A 25365-nucleotide genomic window follows, 5' to 3' on the forward strand; every position below is an offset into this window, starting at 1 on the left:
TGTTTTGTATTCATTTTCTCCTCCCTTCCTCTGTGAAATCAACGGCCTGCTAAACCCAATTTTGAGTTCCATCCTTGAGGTTTTGAGTTCTATCCTTGAGGCGGCCATTCAGTTTCTCGCAAAGCCACCCCCTTTGTTGATTTTAATTCTCTGTAAGCCAACCCTGTAAGCCATATCGTCAGTCGCCCCTCCCTCCATCAGGGCAACAGCAGATAATCGTTCCGCGCCTTTTTTCTGTGCAGATGCCATAGCATAGCAAGCATGAAGCCCGCTCAGATCTCTTTGGCAATTAGGAGCACATTAAACACCACATGCATTATCCAGCAGTAGATGCAGCACCAGAACCTGGCAAAGCGAAACCAGGCGAGTAGACGACGTCAGCGCGGTTATGAGAGTGATGAGGACATGGACACAGATTTCTCTCAAAGCACGTGCCCTGGCAATGTGGGCATCATGGTGCTAATGGGGCAGGCTCATGCGGTGGAACGCCGATTCTGGGCTAGGGAAACAAGCACAGACTGGTGGGACCGCATAGTGTTGCAGGTCTGGGACGATTCCCAGAGGCTGAGAAACTTTCGCATGCGTAAGGGCATTTTCATGGAACTTTGTGACTCGCTTTCCCCTACCCTGAGGCGCAAGACTACCAAGATGAGAGCAGCCCTCACAGTTGAGAAGCGAGGGGCAATAGCCCTGTGGAAGCTTGCAACACCAGACAGTTACCGGTCAGTCGGGAATCAATTTGGAGTGGGCAAATCTACTGTGGGGGCTGCTGTGATGCAAGTAGCCAACGCAATCAAAGATCTGCTGATATCAAGGGTAGTGACCCTGGGAAATGTGCAGGTCAGAGTGGATGGCTTTGCTGCAATGGGATTCCCTAACTGTGGTGGGGCCATAGACAGAACCCATATCCCTATCTTGGCACCGGAGCACCAAGCCAGCAAGTACATAAACCGCAAGGGGTACTTTTCAATAGTGCTGCAAGCACTGGTGGATCACAAGGGACGTTTCACCAACATCAACATGGGATGGCCAGGAAAGGTACATTATGCTCGCATCTTCAGGACCTCTGGTCTGTTTCAAAAGCTGCAGGAAGGGACTTTCTTCCCAGACCAGGAAATAACCGTTGGGGATGTTGAAATGCCTATAGTTATCCTTGGGGACCCAGCCTACCCCTTAATGCCATGGCTCATGAAGCCATACATAGGCAGCCTGGAGAATAGTCAGGAGCTGTTCAACTACAGGCGGAGCAAGTGCAGAATGGTGGTAGAATGTGCATTTGGACATTTAAAAGCGTGCTGGCGCAGTTTACTGACTCAGTTAGACCTCAGCGAAACCAATATTCCCACTGTTATTACTGCTTGCTGTGCGCTACACAGTATCTGTGAGAGTAAGGGGGAGATGTTTATGGCGGGGTGGAAGGTTGAGGCAAATCGCCTGGCTGCTGGTTACGCACAGCCAGACACCAGGGCGGTTAGAAGAGCACAGGAGGGTGCGGTGCGCATCAGAGAAGCTTTGAAAACCAGTTTCATGACTGGCCAGACTACGGTGTGAAAGTTCTATTTGTTTCTCCTTGATGAAACGCCCCAGCCCTGTGGTTCACATTACTTCCCTGTAAGCTAACCACCCTTCCCACCTCCCTTCGATCACCGCTTGCAGAGGCAATAAAGTCATTGTTGCTTCACATTCATGCATTCTTTATTCATTCATCACACAAGTAGGGGGATAATTGCCAAGGTAGCCCAGGAGGGGTGGTGGAGGAGGGATGGACAAGGCCACACAGCACTTTAAAAGTTTAAAACTTATTGAATGCCAGCCTTCTGTTACTTGGGCAATCCTCTGGGGTGGAGTGGTTGGATGGCCGGAGGCTCCCCCACCGCGTTCTTGGGTGTCTGGGTGAGGAGGCTATGGAACTTGGGAAGGAGGGTGATTGGTTACACAGGGGCTGTAGCGGCGGTCTGTGCTCCTGCTGCCTTTCCTGTAGCTCAACCATACGCTGGAGCATATCAGTTTGATCCTCCAGCAGCCTCAGCATTGAATCCTGCCTCCTCTCATCACGCTGTTGCCACCTTTCAGCTTCAGCCCTCTCTTCAACCTGCCACCTCTCCTCCCGGTCATTTTGTGCTTTTCTGCACTCTGACATTGTCTGCCTCCATGCATTTGTCTATGCTCTGTCAGTGTGGGAGGACAGCATGAACTCGGAGAACATTTCATCGCGAGTGCATTTTTTTCACCTTCTAATCTTCGCTAGCCTCTGGGAAGGAGAAGATCCTGTGATCCTTGAAACACATGCAGCTGGTGGAGGAAAAAAAAAGGGACAGTGGTATTTAAAAAGACACATTTTATAGAACAATGGGTACACTCTTTCATGGTAAACCTTGCTGTTAACATTACACACATAGCACATGTGCTTTCGTTACAAGGTCGCATTTTGCCTTCCCCCACCGCGTGGCTAACAGTGGGGAACATTTCTGTTCAGCCATAGGCAAACAGCCCAGCAGGAACGGGCACCTCTGAATGTCCCCTTAAGAAAAGCACCCTATTTCAACCAGGTGACCATGAATGATATCACTCTCCTGAGGATAACACAGAGAGATAAAGAACGGATGTTGTTTGAACGCCAGCAAACATACACTGCAATGCTTTGTTCTACAATGATTCCCGAGTACGTGCTACTGGCCTGGAGTGGTAAAGTGTCCTACCATGGTGGACAGAATAAGGCTGCCCTCCCCAGAAACCTTTTGCAAAGGCTTTGGGAGTATATCCAGGAGAGCCACGAATGCCAGGGCAAATTAATCATTAAACATGCTGGCATTTAAACCTTGTATAGTATTTTAAAAGGTACACTCATCAGAGGTCCCTTCTCCGCCTGGTGGGTCCTGGAGGCAGCCTTGGGTGGGTTTGGGGGGTCCTGGCTCCAGGTCCAGGGTGAGAAACAGTTCCTGGCTGTTGGGAAAACTGGTTTCTCCTCTTGTTTGCTGTGAGCTATCTACAACCTCCTCCTCATCATCTTCCTCGTCCCCAAAACCTGCTTCCATGTTGCCTCCATCTCCATTGAAGACACGGCTGGGGTAGTGGTGGCTGAACCCCCTAAAATGGCATGCAGCTCATCAGAGAAGCAGCATGTTTGGGGCTCTGTCCCAGAGTGACCGTTCACCTCTCTGGTTTTCTGGTAGGCTTGCCTCAGCTCCTTAAGTTTCATGCGGCACTGCTTCGGGTCCCTGTAATGGCCTCTGTCCTTCATGCCCTGGGATATTTTCACAAATGCTTTGGCATTTTGAAAACTGGAACGTAGTTCTGATAGCACGGATTCCTCTCCCCATACAGCGATCAGATCCTGTACCTCCCGTTCGGTCCATGCTGGAGCTCTTTTGCGATTCTTGGACTCCATCATGGTCACCTCTGCTGATGAGCTCTGCATGGTCACCTCTGCTGATGAGCTCTGCATGGTCACCTGCAGCTTGCCACACTGGCCAAACAGGAAATTGAAATTCAAAAGTTCGCGGGCCTTTTCCTGTCTATCTGGTCAGTGCATCTGAGTTGAGAATGCTGTCCAGAGCGGTCACAATGGAGCTCTCTGGGATAGAGATCCCGGAGGCCAATACCATCTAATTGCGTCCGCAGTACCCCAAATTTGACCCAGCAAAACCGATTTCAGCGCTAATCCCCTTCTTGGGGGTGGAGTAAGGAAATTGATTTTAAGAGCCTTTTAAGTCGAAAAAAAGGGCTTCGTCATGTGGACGGGTGCAGGGTTACATTGATTTAACGCTGCTAAATTCGACCTCAATGCATAGTGTAAACCAGGGTTCAATGTGTAAGATCCAGAGTGGAGGAATACCAAGAATGTTGCTGCATTTTAACACCATTTCTATTGAAGAGTCCTTTTCCTACTCTCTACACACAAGATGTCAAGAGAAAACCCAAATACATTCCTCATGAGACTTTTAGGCCCAGAGCCATCAGGAGGCATTTTAATGACCAGCCCTTATGTTTATAAAACACATAAATTATCTTGTGACTCTGCATTTAGCCATTGCATTGTACATCATGCCCACACAGTGACCTAACTGTAGAGTTCCATGCATGTTTTTCAGTTGCATATAGTGCTTTGCAAGATATTTCTATTCAGACTTTGATACTGTTAGGGCTTGCACCTACAAGGTGTTGAACATCCTGGCTCTGATCCTGTAAAGCACTTGTGCACTTACTTAAAATTAAGCAAGTGAGTAGGCCCATGAAGTAATTGAGGCTCATGGGAATAGACACCTGTAGTGTGGTCTGCTGTTGGGATGAACAATTGCCCCAGTGGATAACAGATTGTGACCCGTATTCTATAGTGTTCGTCTCTTCCCTGTATGCACTGGTGAGGTTGGAACTGTGTGATCGCATGTGGGTGGAGATGCAAATTCAGCAGTGGAGTCTGTTCTGATGAGCACCAAAGCCCACTTGTCACTGGTTGAACTGCTCTGCATAGTAATCACGTTTCTGGCCTCACTGCAGTTGGCAGCACTGTAGGTGGTAGATGCGGTGGGCTTGTGTCTGATCCTCCTCTGGCTGGAGGGTTTGCTGGATTAGTTTTTGCTCTGTACAAACAAAGGGGATAACTGTAAGCCCTGCCTGCACTAGACCCAGAAGACCAAAACTTAAGAATATTGCCTTTTCCAAGGGAAATATAGCTTGTTCAGGTCAGTGGCCTCCTTGAGGGCAGTATCCAATGCTTCAAAGTTTCTTAATACTGAAGAGCATTTTAATAAAATGAGTTCTAGATATACAAGACACAGCTGACCATGCTGAGCTCACACAGAACTTGGGTGTAAACCACCTTTATATCTTCCCTGATTCTGGGACCAACTAGTGATCTCTTCTTGACCCCTACTTCATCCTCCTCCTCCTCCTTGACCTTACTGCTGCTTTTGGCACTGCTGATCATCTTGTCCTCCCTGTGCTTTCACAATACCCTCCTCCTCCTTGGCTTTCTTTCATTGCCTTTGACTTTCCTTCAGAATCTTTTGCCAGAACCTCCGCCTCTATCCTGTTATCTGTGTATGACCCTAAGGCGCTTTCCTTTGCCTTATCCTCAGACGTATTATTTCAGCTATGAGCGCTAGCCTGGTGACTCTCAAACCTACCTGGCCACTCTTGACTTGTCTTTTTGCACCCAGCACTGTTTCTCAGACTGGCTGACATCTCTTCACACCTCACTATTAAATTATATTCAAAATGGTCCAAATGTAATGCCTTACATCTCTCCCGCCTTCCCCGATTCTCTGCCATTGTTGCCAACACCACCTTCTTCCCTAGCACACGGGCCCATAACTAAAGCTGGTTGAAAGTTTTTTTTGTTTGATACTTTTTTCCAATGGAAAAATATGGCCTCTTTTTTGAAAATGTTTGTAAGTGTAGCTGGTCAGGTTGGTGACATCTTTGAAGGCACTACCACTGAATTAAAGAATGAATGATGCACAGGAGTTCCCTCCAACCCCCCCTTAATTTTCTCTTTTCTTTTGCCATTCTAGATTTTCCAAAATGGCCTCAGCTTTGGCAAAGTCATAGAATTGCAAAGCTTATGCTCAAATAAATTTGTCAGTCTCTAAGGTGCCACAAGTACTCCTTATCTTTTTACCGTTGATGAACTAGATTATTCAATTGTAAATGGTTACCACAGAGATTTCATAGCTTCCAACAGAGAGAGTGGAGAAGGTCCCAAGTTCACCTTTAATTTAGGTGACTTTTCTGGGATTAGTGGAAGAGGAGAGTTTGCCCAGTTTGGACCTTTTTGGTGTATTTGTCAAGTTCTCACTCTCCACCCATTTATTTGTTTTTTTAACTTGAAAGGTAATTCTGTGTGATGGATTTGTTTCTAATAAAAAAAAAGATCTCTTACACAGTCATTCAGGAAGAAAATGGGATGCAAGGAATTAATTCTATGCAAGTATTACTCAGGTATGTGCAAAAATCAAACAAACTTGGAGGTGGGTGTGAGCTGGAGACAAAAATGTGTTCAAATATTTTGAACAACAGATAGTTTATATGTGAAATAACACATGGCCTTAACTAAAGGTATAATTGGGTGCAATGGGCCTGATTCTCCTCTTCCACATTGGTTTAATTCTTGTTGAATTCGAATGACTTCAGTGTAACTACTCGTCTTATACTGATGTGAGAGAAAAATCAAATCTAATGGGCACAAGTCCACTTATAGGGTATGTCTACACAGCAAACAAAAACCCGCATCTGGCCTGTACCAATTTGGGCTCACAGGGCTTGCTGTGGGGGCTGTATCATTGCTGTGTAGACTTTCCGGTTTGGATTAGATCACGGACTCTAGAACCCTATGGGATGGGAGGGTCCCAGTGCTCGGACTCCAGCCCAAGCCCAGAAGTATGGACAGCAGTGAAACAGCCCTCACAGCCTGAGCCCTGTGAGCCCAAGTCTGCTGGCATGGGCCAGCCATGAATTTGTAGTTGCCGTGTAGACGTACCCTCAATTACTATGATGCAAACCTGGAATAAATCCACCGACTTCATCTGAATCCTAGGTGAGCTGGTGGGTCTTTTCTTCTTGCAGTAAATCAGTGAAGCAGCTCCAGATTTTGACTGAATGTAATCAAGAGAAGAATTTGGCCCAGTGTTGCTGCACATGAAATGGATACAAGATGAGGGTACTAGAGAATGGTTACATCAAACATACTCCAGCTACAAAAAGAGCCAAAGACTTTCATGCTCCTGTATATATTAAAATATATATATTTAAGAAAAGAGTACAAGAGCTTTGTGTGTGTAGAAAAACATTTATTAGAAAAAAAATTATTTCCCTCAAAACCACATAGAATTCACATTACACCTGTATGTCTGTGTTTCTTTAGAAAGGTGCAATGTATTTCAAAGGTAGCATGTATCTTCTATTATTACGATGCCAAATATAAGACATGTACAACACGTCTAATCTAGTGGGATACTCAGCACAAACTTTTACCCAGAAGTGTATGAGAAAGTACCTGCTACTCAACTGCAAACAGTTCCTTTTGTCAATGGTTTAAATTAAAAAAATGGTTAAATTATTTTAAAAACTGTGTCATGTAGGGCAGAACACTTACAAATTGCGAAAAACAGTCTCTCTGGTCTATCTCCACATAAGCTTTACATTCATGGGTATCTCATTTATAGTATAACTCCAGATACCTGCATAAAATATCTGTATTTAGCAAAACACCAAAAATTGAATTCAAATGCTAAGGACCAGAGTGCAAGTTGGTACTTAGTGACCTTATGTCGCATATCAGCATACTTAAGGGTGACCTTAAGACACGCCCTACTGTTTTCAAAATTAATGCATGTTCTCTGTTCATTTCAGCAAGAAGTATCCCCTCTTTTTTAGGCTGACTATATATTTATTTTGAATGATGTAACCTTCAAATGTTCATCGAAGAGCAATCCATAATGTTTGTAAACAGGACACCCACAGAACTGAGAAAGTATAGTTTGTTACATATTTATTTATGAGTCAATGCAACTGAAAGTCCACATGACTGGGGACTAGCTAATGAAGTGGAACCAGATAAAAGGCATGAAGCTGGCCCGAGGAGCTCTGTTACATACCTTGATATTAAAGTCGTGTTTCAACAGGCAATAATTATGATGGCCCCAGAAGCGCATAAGGGCACAACACAAAGTAAAGAACAACACCATTTGTTAGCATTAGCAATTTTTTATTTTCCTTTTTTTGTTGCATAGGAAATGCAGTACTTGCTTCCAGTAATTGTATTGTAATGTGAGAAGGTGGTAGCACTAATGGTTGAATACAAGAGTTAAACTAATCCACACCAGCTCAAAAAACCTGCAGAGATTTAGTTGAATAAGAATGGATGCCCACAGTGATTCTCAATCAGTTACAATTCTTTTTCACAGAACACAGTAAAACTAAAATGGTAACTATGAGAGTCAATACAAGTATATGAGAGGTACAAGGGGCTCGACTCAAAACCATGAAGACAACATGGTATTAACACGGGTACTAAGTGATTTTCCAGCAGATCTTTCACATATCCATTAGAAGTGTTTTGTCCAGCAAACTGAAAATTAAAATGAGGAACTTGAGTGGACAAGGATAAGAGGAGCTAGGCGAATGCTTAACTGTGGGAAGAAACCCAATACAGGTGCAGAATGGGGATTTCCCACTGATTGTATGTCCACAGCAAACAATTTTGTAAACCTTCATTGTACGGTATCAGTAATCATCATTTACTCTGCATTTCTACAGAAGTAACAAAACCAGTGGTAAAGGATGAGAGTTTATAGCTACCATACTCAACTCTAAAGCAAATCATTCACCTTATTTGCCTTTCTTCTTTCTAAAAAAATTACGAATTTGTAGAAAGGAGGAGGAGAGGGGAGATTTGGGTAAAGAATATTGTTTTGTTCACTCATTGGCAAAGGTATAGACTAAGTGGAAAAAAGTCTTCCTTAAAATACACTTTAAAAAGTACAAAAGTTTACATTGTATCCTTTATGAATGGTCTCTGTAGAAATCAGAGGTAGCACACCTAGCATATTTTGCTATGGAACAGACTAATTCCTTTTGTAATTGAGGAACATCACACATAAATGTATAAAACCCATGTAATGGCCAGAGTGTAGTATAGGGCTGTCCTCTCCTCTACATTCCCCTTTCCTTTTAAAATTCTTGTGTATTTCAGTATTGGACATGACATTCTGTCCCCTGCCATGGCCACTTTTTCTGATTGATTCTGCTCCTGTTATGGGGTGTGTAGCCTTCAGGGGACATAAAAGGCAGGTGGGTGCTTGTGCACAGGGAAGAGGGTCTTGCTGAAGCATATACTTAGAAAGAAAGTGTTCTCAGATTTGGATGAGAAAAGTACACCAAAATCCCGTGTTAATAGCAAATGGTCTTTTATGAATCGGGCCCAAAGTTTGTACAGAGTTTTGTTTGAAGGAAAAATATTGAAACTAAACAGCCACATGAGATTTTTCTTTTTTTTCTCTCTCTCTCTCTCTCTTTCTCTCTCTCTCTTTTTTTTAAGGATTTTTTCTTTTATATGCGGAGGTCTGATGTGAAAAAGGGTCAAGCATGGGTACCTGGTTAAACGCTGCTCATTAAGAAAGCGCTTTCGACATCAGCTAAGTCTCAGTTATGGGTTTGAGAACTATCCCTTAAATTTAAACTTTATACATATGTTCTCTTGGAATTCTTATGGTAGCTTTTGAGACAAAAATCTTACCAGGCACGGATTTCTGATCTCAATACCCATGCCTGCCCTCTAGGAAAAAGAAAAAAAACCAACACAAGTAATACTGAATTTAAGTAAATGTATACCTCCAAAATACTGAAAACACCCCAAATCAAGAAAAGACAAAATTTGCGTTCTCAGTGAAATATCTTTAAACCTATCTGACAAGAACCAAGTCAGAAAAAAAGACTAACATAACTTTGAGTAATATTCATACAGCTCACTAAGCATTATGGAATAGCATGCATTAATATTGTACGGTTATTTTACATCACCTATATCAGAAGGTTCTGACAGACAGCGAAGGCTACCGGTGTAGAAAAATCTTACTTCAGAAGAGCAATATAATACAGATTTCACAGGCACTACATTTTAATATATCAGGTATTATGCTGGTTTTCTTATAATTCTCTCTGTCCTAAAGCTGGCATTATAACAATGATCAAAAAGGCAAGGATTTAAGTAAACGGAAAGTAGATACCAAAGTTGATATATTCTTTTTTTTTCAGACAGATTAGTGCATAGTTCTCATGCAGATAAACACTGCTATGCATTTACATTGTTGGAAAGCAGAGTGAATTGAGCCCAAGTTGTCACATTTTTGTAAATCATTTTGCCAGCCTGTAATAGCACCATGTAATGGATTTGCATTAAACATTAAATTGATTTCAGAATTGGTGACACAGTATTCACTACAGTTAAATGCTATGGAATAGCTTCAATGTTACCTGCTATATATCAAAGCAATTTTCATCCCACTGCTTTTTTATTGGAAAAAATAAAAGGAAAATGTCCTCGATACTAATTAGACTATTGCACAGCCTTGGACTTGATGGCATAGCCGGGTTTACTGTCAAACAGTAATACATGCATTGACTTCAAGACAAAATTGGCATTGCAAGACTGATTTGATGAAAATCCTGCCTAGCAGGCAGTGTTCACTTCATGAGACCTTCTTCCAACAGATCTCATGAGATTTGTTTGTTTAGTTTTTAGGTGCCATTGAAGCTCTCCTTACATTATCATGCCGGTTGTGTTTTTAATTTTGTTCGATGGAGGCCTTCTAAAAAAAAGAAAAGAAGAAGATATTTCCAGAGACAAATGCAAAGTACAATATTAACTGATATTCTTTAAAAAAAAAATCACCACAAGGAAAAAAAAAACTGTTTTAGGCTATGTATCTGGGTTTTTTTGTATTTTTTTGTACAGTAAATATTTTATAACACTGTTACTACAAAGCTGCAAAATATATGGAACAAAAAGAAATAGTGAAAGAAACACAAAGTTAGAGGGGTTTTGCATATTCCTGTGGGCTGACTGAATACTGTGGAGTTGAGGAAAGTTTGTGTTTCCTTTACCTTTCAACCTCAAGAAAGGAGGGATGAGCGGGAATAAAGAGCGGAGACAAAGTATGCCATGGCTGCCTAACTTTAGCCCATAAGTTTTATGATAAAGGACAAGGAATAAAGAACGGCATTGCTGGGGTGCGCAGCACAACAAAAGCAAGTGGCCTAGTTCAAAAAAAGGAAAAGCGAGGAATGAACTAGTGAAAGCAATTCATGACAAGCAATTTTTAAGTTTTTAAATTTGAGGGGTGCGGGGAGAAGGGAGTTGAGTATGAGTCAGTATTTGTGTCTGACAAAATTTCCAGAGAGTGGGTGGAGAGGGAATAAAAGTTGTTTGCATTATTTTTTAGCAAACTAATAAAACAATTTAAAAGGGGAAGGAAATGTAATCGGATTCTGAATTAGGGACCAACACTGTCCGCCTGGATCTTGCATGTTTTCTTTATTGTAGGCTGCACACCCCAAGCAGCTGTCTTGCTCAGAACTCCAGTCTTTGCTTTACTTTGAGGAATAAAAAACTGTTTGTTCTCCATACCTGAACAGAACTGAACTGCTGTGTTTTCTGCATGGTAATAAGGCGAACAAAAATTTAATTTAGTGTGTTTAATACTTTACAACCACTGTTGATTAACACCCTTCACCGCCTACCTAATGTTTTAAAGCCTTTAAAACATTTTTTTCTGCAACTCTGATCAGAATTCCCTAACTTTAGCGTTATCAAACTTAATGCGACAAAATACCTTCAAAAATACAGCATACCTGTACTGTCCATTTACAATGGCTCTTCAGTAGCCTATACTTCTCAAGCATAGGAATATGCTATACCATTGAGAGAAGAAAAATAACTGTATTTAAATACATACAAAACGGAAACAGGAAAGTTTTTAACTTAAATCCAGTTCCCAAAGGGAAAAAAAAGCAATTCTATGAACGCTGCCTTTATAACGAACAATCAGAAATTCCACTAAGCTAATTTGACAGAAATTTGTCCTCATTTAAACAACATTACAAAAGTCCTGCATTATAAAATAGGGTAGAATAAATCAGTGTACTCAATAAAACTATACAACATACAAATTACATATCTTCTGAGTGGGCAGTTTAATTCTCTCTCTTTGCAGCCATGACTACAACATGCTCACTAAAAACAACTAACTGCCCAAACTATTGCTTAAGTTTGTTTTGTTTAAAAAAGGGTGCAATTTTATTGTATATACAACCAATTTACTGGTAATACCTTGGCTTATAGCAAGGTTCTGACAAAATGTTTGTCTAGGCTTTTTTCCCTTCACTGTGAAGCACTGAAAGCTGCTATTTTTAAATTTTATTATTATTTTTTTTAGTGCACATATGTCTTAATAAAGTAATGCCCAGCTAAGTGCTATAGGGAAGGCAAAGGATGCTGGCTAGAGGATGTGATACCATATACTAACAATCACACAATACAACAGAGCAAAATGACTACTCAACCACTTATCAGACACATATGAAAATCCAAAACATTTTATTTTTTTCCTTAAATAGAGAATAACCAGTAAACAATTTTCAGAACTTGGAAGTTTAAAAACGTGCATATAAAAATGGGCATTATATACTTTTGTTGAATGTGGCTTGATTGCAGTCTGCTAATAAAAATGAGTGTGGGATCTGAAGAAAAAGGAAGTTTTTTTTTGTTTTTTTTTTAAGGCTTGCTTGTGAAAGGAACAATTGTAAAACAAAAATTGCTTGAAGCAGGGTTCAGCTTAGTGCTTCACAGTTTGACTGCTTCTCTAAGAAGAGCCCTTCCTGCATGTGCATTCAAAAATCACATAAGTACAAAGACAAACACCTAAAACACACTGCGTCAAGTGCAGCACCAACTTTGGTCAAATAAAAAAAATAAAAGAAAAATTAATAATTGCTAAGCTTTTCTACATGATATAAGCAGGTATTGCATATTTTCATATATCTGGGAAAAACAAAACAAAAGGAAGACTCCAAATAAAATGTAAAATGCAGCAACATCCAAAAATACTGATAATCTAGCATCTACAGATCTCAGAATAGCACTGCCACTGACCATACAGGACAATAAACACTACTCCTATCTGCGGAACAACTAACATTCTATTTAATTCTAGATGTTGAAACTGACAATGGCTGACATAAAAGTCACATTTACAAAAAGTGTCTCCAAATGCTTGACTAGGGAAAAACCCCTTTCAATATAGGAACATGTGCAACAATTCCACAAATAATCGCTATCCAGGGCAAGGCACATTGATATGGAATTTTTTGTTTTTGTTTTTTTTTGTTTCGTGCAAATTAAGAAAAAAAAACATTGTTTCAGGGAAAAGATGAGGAGCAAAGTGTCTTCCCAAGAATTTCAGTTACTTGATTGTATAGGACAGTAGTAGAAACCCTTCTGAAGGGCCATACAAACATAGTTTAAAGGCAAGTGCCTGGAATAGGGATTACAATATTGTGTCTTAATGCACTCTACTTTACCCTACATTAACTATATAAAAATTAGTTACTAACACTAGAACATGCAGAGACTTTCTCTGATTAGCTGGACTTGCCAACCAGAACGTATATATATGTATAGTATAGGAAACCTTCTTAAAGTCACATGTGAAGCAAAGGGATGCTCCGCTGTCTGATAGGAAAAATCACTTGCACTCTTTTTTTTTTCTTCCTTTTTTTCCTTTTTTTTCTTTTTTTTTTGTACATAAGATACAGGACGTTTGGGGTCCAAACTTTTTTTTTCTTTCAGCAAGTGCCCTTGCTTTGAACTGGCGTAAGTTGTCACATCAGCATTCGTTTCTGTATTGTTTTCTTTGTAGTCCAGAAAAAGTACCAGTTCAGGGACACAAAGGTGTTTTAATTTCTGGACTGTTCTATATGATTCCCAAGGTGTTTGAGAACTGATAAACCCTATATTGCCGGAAAGACGTAAAATTTGTCAGAATTGGCATAATCCATTATAGTGACTTTTAGCTTATAAAATTAACAGATATTATGATTTAATTTTAGTTATGTGCTTTGATAACAGAAAATGATTAATTAGCATTTAATGTAGTTAACATATTGTGGTAAAAGCACCATTAGATTTTTTTTTAAAATTTTCCTTCAGTTTTAAAGGGATACAAGTTTAACAATAAAAAACATAAAAAGCAAAAATAGCTCCCCTTTTTCTTGCAAGGCTGTTTTTTACCCCAATACTTTAGAGTCCTGGGGTGGAAGGACTTGGAAAACAAAAATAGAATTTTCAACAATCTCTATCTTACAAAGATATTTAGCTATCCAATGAAATTGCACTTTACTCAATTCAAAATTCGATTGTTTTGATTCCTGTCAGTTTCTTTCAAAACAGACCAACTTCCCCATTTCTGCATGAATTTTTGTGTAATTGTTGAAAATTGTTGAATCAATGTTATGTAAGTGCAGCATTTCAAACTTTTTTCTTTTTTTTCCTTTTTTCTTTTTTTAGTGAATAGTAGTAGTTTGATGTTTTAAATCACTCTGCAACTTGAGTGGAAAAAAACCTGTTGACAATGCTCATATTTTGCATGTTATGAATCTAACTGTAAAAAAACAGACAAACAAAAAAAAACCAACAACAACAAAACAAAAAACTGCATTCCCCCCCCAATCTGTTACAGAAAAACATGCCCCATGTCTGTCCTGTACGTTTATATATTGCAGAATTCACCTACTACAAAAGTTACAGTTTAAGTGTGTTTCACGATTTCTCAAGAAGTCTCACACCTGCATGGGAAAAAAAATCAGTGAAAATGCTGTAAAACAGTTAGGCTCCATATGGAAAGTGTGTTACAACAGCGAGTCAGTAAGCAGCAGCAGAGGCTAGTTCTACCCAGTGTCACCTAGTACTTACACTACCAATGAAACACTTCAAAAATTACAAAGCCCAACCATTTCCAGCACCGTATGAGAAATCACAACAGTCCCGAAGGCGTCTAAAAAAATCTCAGAAAAGTTACGGCCTTTGCCATTGACCATAACGTTTGCCATTTCCATGTACTACTTGTTGGCTGTCGATATCTGTTCATCTCTCCTTCCACTGACGTGAAGTAACTGCACCGTGTTGCTGCTGCTTCCATGTTACAGAGTTGGGAAGGAGTCAGGTGGTCTGTCCGGTGGGTGATGGGAAGCTGTGACTTTTATCCCAGGTACCAGGACTGCAAAAGAGAGAGAAAACACCTTTCAGCTGATTGTCATGTCAGATGTTTTGGAAGGAGCTGCAAATAGCACTGCAACCCTCCTGTTCTAAAGAGGGGGACAGAGTTTGAGGACTTGACAAACTGAGCTAATTGCACAGATTTGTCACCACTCACCCTTTCCTGTGTGTGGCGGATTTTAGCACGCCAAAGATGATATGGTCCTGACCGCAAGGAAAACCAGTGAAGTGCCCCAGTCAGAGAAACCAACTTTTTCCACAGGATCAGAATAAGCCCATTAGGGCCTGCATGGGAATCTCATTTACACTAGTGTAAGTCAAGAGTAGCTATACTAAAATCAATGTAGCTTTATTTTCACTGGGATAAAATGGGTATAAGTGAGATCAGAACAGGCCTGGTGGATTCACACTAGTTTAAAACAGATACGAGTAAGATCAGTATCAGATCCTGGGATTGTAAACTGAATGTGGATTTGCATTTGTACTGCTCTCTTGGGTATTAAAATAACGAGCAGTAACTATAGTTTAAGGTAAAAGAGCATAATGAGAAAGGGTCAGGTATGAGAGACTTGTTGCTGATAATCTACATTTTATATAAGGTCCTGTCATATCATATGAGATGCATAGTTGAACACATTTATACTGATGACAAATTTTACCACTTTCTTCCTCCAGCATTTCATGTGATTTATAGTACATTAATCACAATATTATGTATTAATATTTATAGAGGCCCCTAAGGCAAGGTCCATGATGGACTTCAAGATTATATGTTCTTGCCATGGTGGTAGGCTCTATAGAAACTGATAAAATAAGTAATATGGTATGAGAAATGTTGTCAGTAATCACTTCATTAGCTAGCTCTTCCTTCATTCCCCTTTCTGAGCACAGACATACCATCCCCATATCTATTACAACTATTGCATACGAATTTTGTATTCGTACTCAGACAGGCTGTAATTAAATGAAACAGTTTTCATACACACAGTTTATAAACAGAAAAAAAGTCTTCCAGGGTTCATGTAGCCACAGCTTATTATTTTATTTTAACTGCAGTGCCAAATCCTGCTCTCCTTACTGATTAAACAGTCACATTGATTTTGATAGGGTTACACGCACAGATAAGGTAAGCAGGAATTGGCCCCCGGATGGTATCATAACGATCACAATGTTCAAGTTGTTCTGAACTTTACATGTACGTTTTACAATCATAATACAAATATTATAGCTTTCAGAATGGTCTGAATGGGCAAGGATGAGTTTTGTGAAGGTGCATAGCAGGGAGCAAAAGGGTTAAAATTCAGACTTGCTCATTCAAATGGATAAAAATCCTTTTATTGCAGAGGTCCAGTTGGCTACCATCAAGGTTTGCCTCATCACACGGTTAAACAGCAAAATGATAGTTATATACATTGGGGTAAGATTTACTGGCCTTGCAAATAGACTTTTATTTCAAAAGCAGATTTTTAAAAAATACACTTCCTGTGTTTTCAGATGTGCATTATTGTTAACCACCTGCTTTAAAGAACTCAGGAAGGCAAACTGCTCTGGCAAATACACATCAACACCTTCCACTAATTCAAAAAAGTAGTAATTGTGCAGTATGTCCAGATCTCTGCTAAATTGGCATGATTAGACCTCTCTCGTCTTTGGACGTCTCATTTTTAATAGATCGGATTTGGATTATTGGGGTGCTAAAGTGGTCTAGAGTTTTAATTACTGAAGTGTAAGGAAACCAGTTTGAAACTCCTAATCTTCCTTCAGCGCAGTTAAATGCAGTATTTCTTTTAATGATTCTTAGTGCACATTTTGGACAGCAGGGGGTGCACTTTTCTATACCACATTTCTCCCTGCTACTCACTGCATTACTAAAATATTCTGCAAAGCTTCTGCACTCCTCTTAAAAAGCAAAAAGTTTCTTCACACATCTTACTATTCAGTGTGTGCCTTGCAGACAAGGTTACCCCAGAGCAGCTCTGTAATCCTTCACTGAAATAGGCTTTATTGATTGCTCTGGTCTATTGTTCCCTTTTCAAGTCCCCCAAGTTCAAGTTCATCCTGGTGTTACATCATGTCTGGTTGCTAGGAGCAACCAGACAGACCCAGACGTGACTATCATTAGCAAGAAACACTCTGCTCTCCTCCCACCAACCTACCAGTGGCTCTGACGTAGCAGGCCCACTGCAAACACATTGAAGTATTTATTCTGCCTAATTTATGACCTACACAGCAAGAGAGACCCCCACTCCAAAAACTAACACTGTTGTATATTTAATTAATCTGTCTTTCTCTGGCACTTGGGAAAGTTAGACAAAGGTCTAATTATTGTGTTTCACTCCCCACACTTTTCTTTTGGGGCTGAATATTTGCATGGGAAAAGGAACTACAAGACTCAGTTCGGCTTCCCCCCCCCACTCCCCCCCAACCCCCTTTTTTTCCCTCCACTGCCCTATTGACATTTCATGAAATACTTTAGCTGCTTAAGGGAATTAGAAAAAAAAATCTGATGTGAATGTAACTCCTTCTGAGTTGGTATTCTGTAACACAAATCAACTCATGACATGTTTAAATTTAAATGCTAACCACACACTCTGAGAGTTACTTTAAAGGTTAGTTTTTAATCAATAGAAGTTGCTGACTCTGAAGTTTTTAGCTGCGCAGTGCAGCTCTTGTGCCTTTGTCTAGCGTTAGGCTTTCAAACTTTTTTTTTTCTTGAGATGATTTTACCAATGATTTGCAGACACAGAGTGCTATTGTGCTCTTGACTAGCAACATGTCAGTAAAGGAGTAGAGTTACCATGCACTGGGGTGTCAATATGACTCCTGCAGACACAGTTCAATCTTAATACCAAGGAAAAACTTAATTAACTCTTTCAGTATTGAACTGAAACATATTTTTGTAAACTTGTGTCCAGTGACGTGGTTATCCAAATTACCTTCGCATAAAAGCTCATTTTAAGAGTAAGAAATTCAAATGACAAACACATCCACATGGCACTGGCTATCTCTGCAACTATTCTTTGATGAAAGATTTTATATGCTGAGACAGCAGAATAGCAAGATTGAAACAGTGCATTTTGTCATCAGATCCTGCACTGCTCTCAAGATACCATTTTCATTTATATTTTACAGCAGAAATACACAGGAGTAATTATCCTGTTTTTCCTAAACAATTTTTTAATATTAAGAACCCATGTTCCCCAAACCTTGAGTTTAAATCTTCTTGGATTATGTTTGAAGAGTTCAATTATCCTTTTGACTCACCTAGGAAACTTCCACTGCAAAGGTGGAGCAGACCTCAACGTATAAAATTAAAAATGTGTATGAAGCACATAATAGAATATGCAGCTCTGAGATCTGTGATTTGCAGAGTTCTCTGTATGATTAAATGGCGTAGTGAAACAAACAAACCCAAATCTATACGTATGGAATTTTTTGCTATTGCTCCTCAACATAATTTAAGCTTGACTATGCTTTCTGGCTACCGCCTACATTTCATCCTTCTTTCATGTCCTGCAAGCTAACCTACTGCATCCAGCTAGGGAACAAAAGTATTTCTTTTCTTAATTTTACATCTCCATTTAAATTGCATGCAATATCACAACCCAATGCAGGATGAAGTTAACTTTGTGCATTTTACCAGAAAAACAAGCATTTAGCTTTGACCCATATTTATTTTTTAAAAAAACATACTGCAGTGGGGAGTTTAGAGTTAAATGAATCCACTGGCCCAAAGGTCCTAGCTAAGTAAAATTACTGCTATACAGTCAACAGTATTACTACAGTTCTGTATTGACCTTCAGAGTATCTCACTGCCCTATTCTAGTGTTCAAGGTGAAACATCAAAAAGAATTCTGCAGTCCAGTACAAGATCTTAGCTTTCCTTTCTCCAGTTAAATGAAGAAGTAATCTCATCAGGTTGAAAAGTGCTGACTAAGGATTTAATAAGTGCCTGCAGATGTGTGTCATCTCTAAGGTATTCAACTCATGTAATGCAAAACAGTTCCACACCGAATGTGCTTATAAAATTCCATTTAACCATTGCGGAGCTCTATTTTACTGTTCTCAGAGGAGTATTATCACACTTTTTTTTTTTTTTTCTAATTTACAGCACCAGGAAAGTTGAAGCTTTACACTGCCAGTATCTTAGAATCCTCACTCTAGTAAGGTTTTATGAACCATAAACAATATCTACTTGACTGAATCCTAAACAGGAAGACTGAAATGGCAATTATGTTTCTTTGATAGTGCCAGTCTATTTGTTTTTTATGCTATTCTGAAGATAACACAGGCACAGACACAAAACCTTAAGCAACTTTTGGCACTTGTGTCCTTTGTACTGGAAAGAACAGCTAGGAAACACTGGAAACGGGCATATTTACAAGAGAAAAGCAGACAGCACTTCACAGATTTCACTAACAGTTTTGCCTGGGTCAGAAATATAGAATCAGGCCCAAAGTTTATTAAAATCTTCTCAATCCAGCCTTCCTATGTGATTTATTGAAATGTAACCATAAGCGTTTTCTGTGTGCTTTAAAACAAAACAAACAAAAACTTGTTAGAATTACTTCTACCTAAACATTTCCTGAAATAACAATGAGGCCTTTCACTTAAAGCAAAAAGTGGAGGTTGTAAAGCAGCAGTATCTGGTTTTCAAATTAAAAGTTAAACAAAAGTCCTTGAGGGCAAAGTTTAACACTGCGGAAGGAGGTGGTTAATGTGGAATCCAGAACTGGGTGTGACAGTTGGCTTACTTCTCTAGGCTATGTAGGTTATTTGAGGACATTCACACATTTAAATCTCTGACTAACTCCACACACAGGAGATTTTTCTCCGCATAATCCATTTATGTCTAAGGCCTTGTCCATACTAGACCCATTTTTAAAAATTCCCACTGGTGCTGCTCCACTGGTGGTAGGGACAGTTGAGTGTTGGTGAGCATCAATATTTTAACCAACGTAATGTCATTCCTGCTGTTGCTACCACGGGAAGAGCTGTGCTGCTGGGAATGTGTGAGGGAAAAAAAGCCTAGCATTGACATAGCCTAAATGAAAATTATAGCCATATAAACTTGTCCCCCAAATGGGGAAACTGTTTGGGTAGCAGTACTGAATCTTAGCTGCAAATGTCAAACAGTTGTGAAAATTCATCACAGTGCACTAGTTCTAGTGATTTTCTGGCATTGATTTAGAGCTCCCAGTAACACCCTCATTTACAGTAGGGCATTTCAAACGAACAAGGCCAAAATCAGACGTTCTATGAAACTTCAAAGGTGAATGTTCCACATAAGCAGCTGAAGCTCTACTGAAGTTAATGGGGATACACCCGCTTTTTATCAGGCCTGGATTTGGCCCACTGTTTTCAACAGGGTTTCACCAGGCATGCGGAGACCCACGGTGTCTAAATTGACAGGTGAATAGTAAAGACATTCTGAGGTCATTTTTGTGTCCACGGCAGTTATTTTTCTTAGTGCTGGGATTAATTATTCGGTGATTAAATTTTCCAAAACTAAATACCAAAAGGGACAGAAACAGTATGTTGGTCATCCCAAAGGGAAGTAAACAAGAGTGAATCTTCTGGTTGTCCAGAGTCTAAGTACAGTATAGGCCACCCATCAGCACAAGCATGTTTGCACAGCCTCAAAAAGATAAAAATCCTCCCTGGAGGGGCAAAACTCTCTAGGCAAGGTGTACAGTAGCTCTGTATCCAAAAACTTTTGTGAGAATGCCAACTGTGGCAAACTGTATTGAATTATGTGCAACAATTTTGTAATATGGACTTCTGGAGGCTGACTACTAAAAATGCATAGGAGTCCAAACCACTACTATCTTGGGACTAACAAACTTACTTCAGTTAAGAGTTCTGCTTGGTTCAAACCTCAGGTTGGAAATAACTAGTGCTTTTACCCCCTAAAGTCACCCCCGCCCCTCCAAAATCTTTTACAAACATACTAATGCCATAACTGTTGCTGTTGTGCCAGATATCTGAACATTTCAGCGAGTGTCCCAGCTGGCCCCAGATGTTTCTTAAGCATAAAGCAATGTTCTGAGCTGTAGACCCCCTGCCTTCAGAACCTGAAGAACAGAGGATTAAAGGTTGGCTGAACTGTGACATTCACATTTAGTCTGAATATAATACAGTAAAGACTTACCAATGGCAAATGTTTGAAATGTAATCCAGCCAGCAGACCAGGCATTCTGAATATGATGTATAAATTATGTATGGTAATTTAAGATCTAAATTAGATCTACGAGAAGAAAAGGTTCCCCATTCCTTAACTCTAACTAAAAGAAAGTAATCGCACAATTAATCCATTTGTATTTTATTTTAGTTTTATTTTTGCTTTTCAAGGCAAGGGCTCTGTTTTATTTTATTTTGGTAGCATTTTGTGAAACAGAGAGGTTTGACTTTTTTACCTTGTTTCTAAAAAGTTAAGAGAATGAGCCCTTTTACTTATTACTAAGTTGACTTTGAAATAGACAAAGTAGGTCTTCTAAACTTCATGGCAAACAGTGAAAGCTGACCTGGCAATGCTAAACCGCAAACCAATTTATAGGGGGGGACATGGGGGAAAGGAAGAAGAAGAAGGAGAAGAAGAAAAAAGTAGTCAAGCAAATGAGAGAGAAAGAGAGAGAGAGAAAGAAACAATCCCATTTTAGCTTTTGTTAGTGGGCGGCTAACTTCATAGATCAGAGACTTTTCAAAAAATAAAAACCCCCACTGTACACAAAGCACAGGAAAATGTAAGAAAAAAAGGAAAAAACAAAAAGCAGCTTAGAATGTGTTAACTCTGCCATTCTGTCAGCTTAAAGAGTATTTTATGCTTGATCAACAGCTCTCTTTTATTATGCTTTTCTTTCATTCATTCAAGACATCAAAGAATTGAACCACCAGTGTACCTGATCTACTAGAAGAACTTGTAAGGGTGTTCTAAAGAAATGGGGGTAGTGGGAGCCAGACACCCCTGCGGACCAGGCAGTTCAAAGAGAATATTTCAACAATGATTACATTTTGTAAATCTTTTTACGAAAGACAGCTTACTTCCTGCTTTTTCATGAAAAAAAGATTCTATCCATTAAAGTGAGCCCACAGTATGAAAGTTACTTGAGATCTGAGGTACAGCAAGGGGATTAAGGCGAGCTGAGATCTTTCAGAGACTTCCAATGAGTTCTCTAATATTTGTTGCTACCATAAAGTTTTCTAATTGGAATACAAACAGACTTGCTGGTGGCGGCCGTGCAGCTAAGACATTTGAATTAACTTTAAACACGTTTTAAAAAATGATTTTGTAGTATTCCAAACAATCCAGGCTAAAGTCATCTCAAATCTGCCAGACATCCCTAATCTAAAATACAGCACACAAAGCCAAGCCAACTGTTTACTTTTCAAAGACCATGGTGGTTTCTGCAATGGTAAACTTCAGACGCATAGAAGGGGATTCGAGCCATGCCACACCGCACTGCCCTGTCATCTTTACATATAGTCATAGAACAAAAAAGGATGTTAAAGCAAACACTGAAGTATCTTGCACTAAAAGACCCTCTATGTGGATATTTCCTGCATTATTGCCAAAAGCAGCATTTTTTTCATCCATCCAGTTCAAACTGTCATTAAAAACACTGATTTGACGACTAAAAATGATTTAGTTGTACTCAGAGATTACCAAAGCATGACCTACCAGACAAATATAGCCTGCAAGGTTCTACAACGTGGCCTGCAGCTGCCCTGATCTTTAATATAATTTGGCCCATTAATAATAGTTCAAGTAAGCAATACTCCACTTGAACTGAACAGAAACACTGCATGCTGGGTCCTGTAGATGGTGTCAACTGCACCTTTGTGTTAAAGATGCCAGCAACACTGGAGTCTATGAGTTACACTTCTATTTTACATATATCATCTTTTGCAAGGAAAACCAAGAATCCAAAATACTAATTTTAGCAAAGAAGTGAATACATAATTAAAAAAAACCATTTTGGATTAAAATGTAAATGTTTTTTAAATGCTATCAACTTTACCAGTGACCTATAAATTTCCACAAGGCTTATTCTACCATAGATACAGTTAAAATTTACCAAAGGAAAATAGTAGTTTAACATTTATTTAATTAAATCCTACCTATTTCCTTCCCCTTTTGCTATAAAACATGTATCTAGATTTAGATCTACCCATATTGATATAGAACAAACTCACAAAGGAGCACTATATATATTGTGATCACAAAACACAATATGATGTGATTTTATAACATTTCAATAGGAACAATTCCTGGTTCTAAGACCATTATGAGCTTATCGGCTTCTTAATCAAAATATCTTTGATTTTTCCCCTTAAAATTACTAACACCCTCTTACATATTAAATGAGGGACGTTCTGTAATCTTCTTCCAATTTGATGCAGCAGGAATATATTTCCAAGTCACTTTGCACTCTATCCAAAATTAAATATGCAGAAAAGTGTGGGATAGAAATCTATTTCTCACTGGCCCCTCTCTCCCCCTCCCCCCTGACCCCTTAGTGCTGGTACTGTACTAGCAGCAACATGGTTTCCTGTTATACAGAGCAATGCTTTCTGTCCACTTCTACGGGAACACATTTGCAAGTTCAAGTTCAGGTTTAAACTAAATAAAACGCTTCTCAGGAGTCTATAGCCGGCCCTCATTTACATGTGATCTCTCTGAACCTCTCCTGCGTTAGCTCGCTCTGTTTCCAGGGCCCACCAAAGGAATGTTTTACAGTTAGAGCCTGCAGTGCTTTCTCAGGCATTTCAGACCCAGAGGCCCAAGTTTCAAGCTGCAGTATTAAACGTTTCCACAGAACTGCTGCAGAGAGAGGGAAGGAGGGAGAGAAAGAAGGGGAACAATATCTTCTTAATTATCTCTATATAGATCTACAGTTAAAGTATTACTTTTTAAAGGGACATAATTTGCCGTGTTATAACAGCCAACATGGACTTTCACCACACTGTAACCTTCTCTGTTCCTCATTGTACTTCCTTCTCTTGTTATTTTTTGCAAAATTCTTTGTTACCAGGCCCCCTATACTGTACTCACAGTTTTATTCAATTTAAGCTAGCCCCTGCAGTCCTGAGACATGCAAAGCTCCCATTGAAGTCTGGGGAATTTTGCCTATATCAGAACTACAGGAACAAAGTCCTTAAAATCCATGATTTATCTAAACTTCTTTACTTTTATTGCTTTAGACAATTAGAGGAAAACACATACACACACACACAAACCCAGTCAGGGCCTCACAAGTTATATTTGTGGCTTGGCAGCCTAGAAACACACACACATACACAGACACATACTACAGATTTGCCTCTGGGACTCACTCCTCTGCTCAGTGCCAACTGGGAGCAATGATGGAGAATGAGATTATATTACTGAGTCGGGGAGAATGTGCAGAGTGCAGAGTCCAGAGGTGGGGTGTGGAGGGAGAGACAGAGGTGTTTGAGGGGGCTGGCTACCCTCTGTCTGCCTGCAAGTTGCTACAAAGACTCAGGGCTAGTCTACACTGGCAATGCAGCAGCTCTTTAACATGCCTTGTGTGGTTGTGGTGCTCTAAAAAACCCAACTCAATGAGAAGCGTAGCTCCCAGCGCTGGGGCACTGTTTACACTAGCGCTTTACAGCGCTGAAACTTGCTGCACTCAGGGGAGTGTTTTTTCACACCCCTGAGAGAGAAAGTTGCAGCGCTTTTAATTGCCAGTGCAGACAAGTCCTCAGTCTTTTGGCTTTGACAGTACTTAGGAGAAAGGCTAGTTATTGCCAATCTTCTGGAGAAAAGGGAAAGTGTCATGTAAGAGACAACTCAAGAGCTGTATTTGGGGGGAAAAAGCTTGTAGTGTAAACTGGAAGGGAGGGTACACCCCCTGCATCCCTATTAAAACCAGCACATAACTCAAATCCCTCTGAAAACACTATAGTGTCTCCTCTCTGAGACTGAATGTTCCAGGGGTGTGTGTGTGGTGTGTGTGTGTGATGAGAGGACAGGACGGGGTTGCTTATGTCTGATGATTGGATTCCATAATTTTAGAATATTTTTATATTGCAGTACCATCCCAAGGTGCTGATCAGGATCAGGGCCTCATTGTGCGAGGTGCTGTACAAACACATAGAAAGACATGGTATGCGCCATGAGGAGCTTAAAATCTCATGATTATGTCACCTAGCTGTGTGCACAACCAGAACATTAAAGAAGTATTGGGGTATTTTTTGCCCTGGATCTAGGCATTCCTGATTTCTTGCAGGCATCACAGCAGATGTGGGTCATGAAGAGGGATTTGAATGAGCAGAGGGCTTGCAGACTACTTTAAAGAAGGAGTTCCGTGTGTAAGAGTAACATGGATGAGAGCACCAAGATTGTTGGAGAAAAAGCGAACAAATGAGCAGTCACAGTTGGCATTGCTGAGAGCAAAGGAGGTATGATTGTCACAATAAGAGACAAAGCAGATAATCAGGGAAGAAGAGAGTTGTGAAGGGTTTTGAAAATAAGGATACGAAATTTGAACTTGATGCAGTAGGAAAAGGGAAAGCAGTGGATGGACTCAGGCAGGTTAAACGATCTTAGCTGTTTCGTTTTATAAGGACTGGCA

General features: G+C 39.9%; 1 protein-coding gene across 13 annotated transcripts in view; it reads right to left on the minus strand.

The window, feature by feature from the left end:
- Window positions 1–7688: 7688 nt before the first annotated feature.
- Window positions 7689–25365, minus strand: part of NFIA (nuclear factor I A) — a 465041-nt gene continuing 447364 nt past the window's right edge. For all 13 annotated transcript variants that reach the window (XM_043520338.1, XM_043520341.1, XM_043520340.1 and 10 more), the window contains one exon: window positions 7689–14771. In XM_043520338.1, the coding sequence (XP_043376273.1) occupies window positions 14754–14771 (18 nt within the window). In that variant the 3' untranslated portion in view covers window positions 7689–14753. The remainder of the gene's footprint in view (window positions 14772–25365) is intronic.

The sequence above is a fragment of the Dermochelys coriacea genome, chromosome 8, assembly GCF_009764565.3.
Source record: "Dermochelys coriacea isolate rDerCor1 chromosome 8, rDerCor1.pri.v4, whole genome shotgun sequence".
Lineage (NCBI taxonomy): Eukaryota > Metazoa > Chordata > Testudines > Dermochelyidae > Dermochelys > Dermochelys coriacea.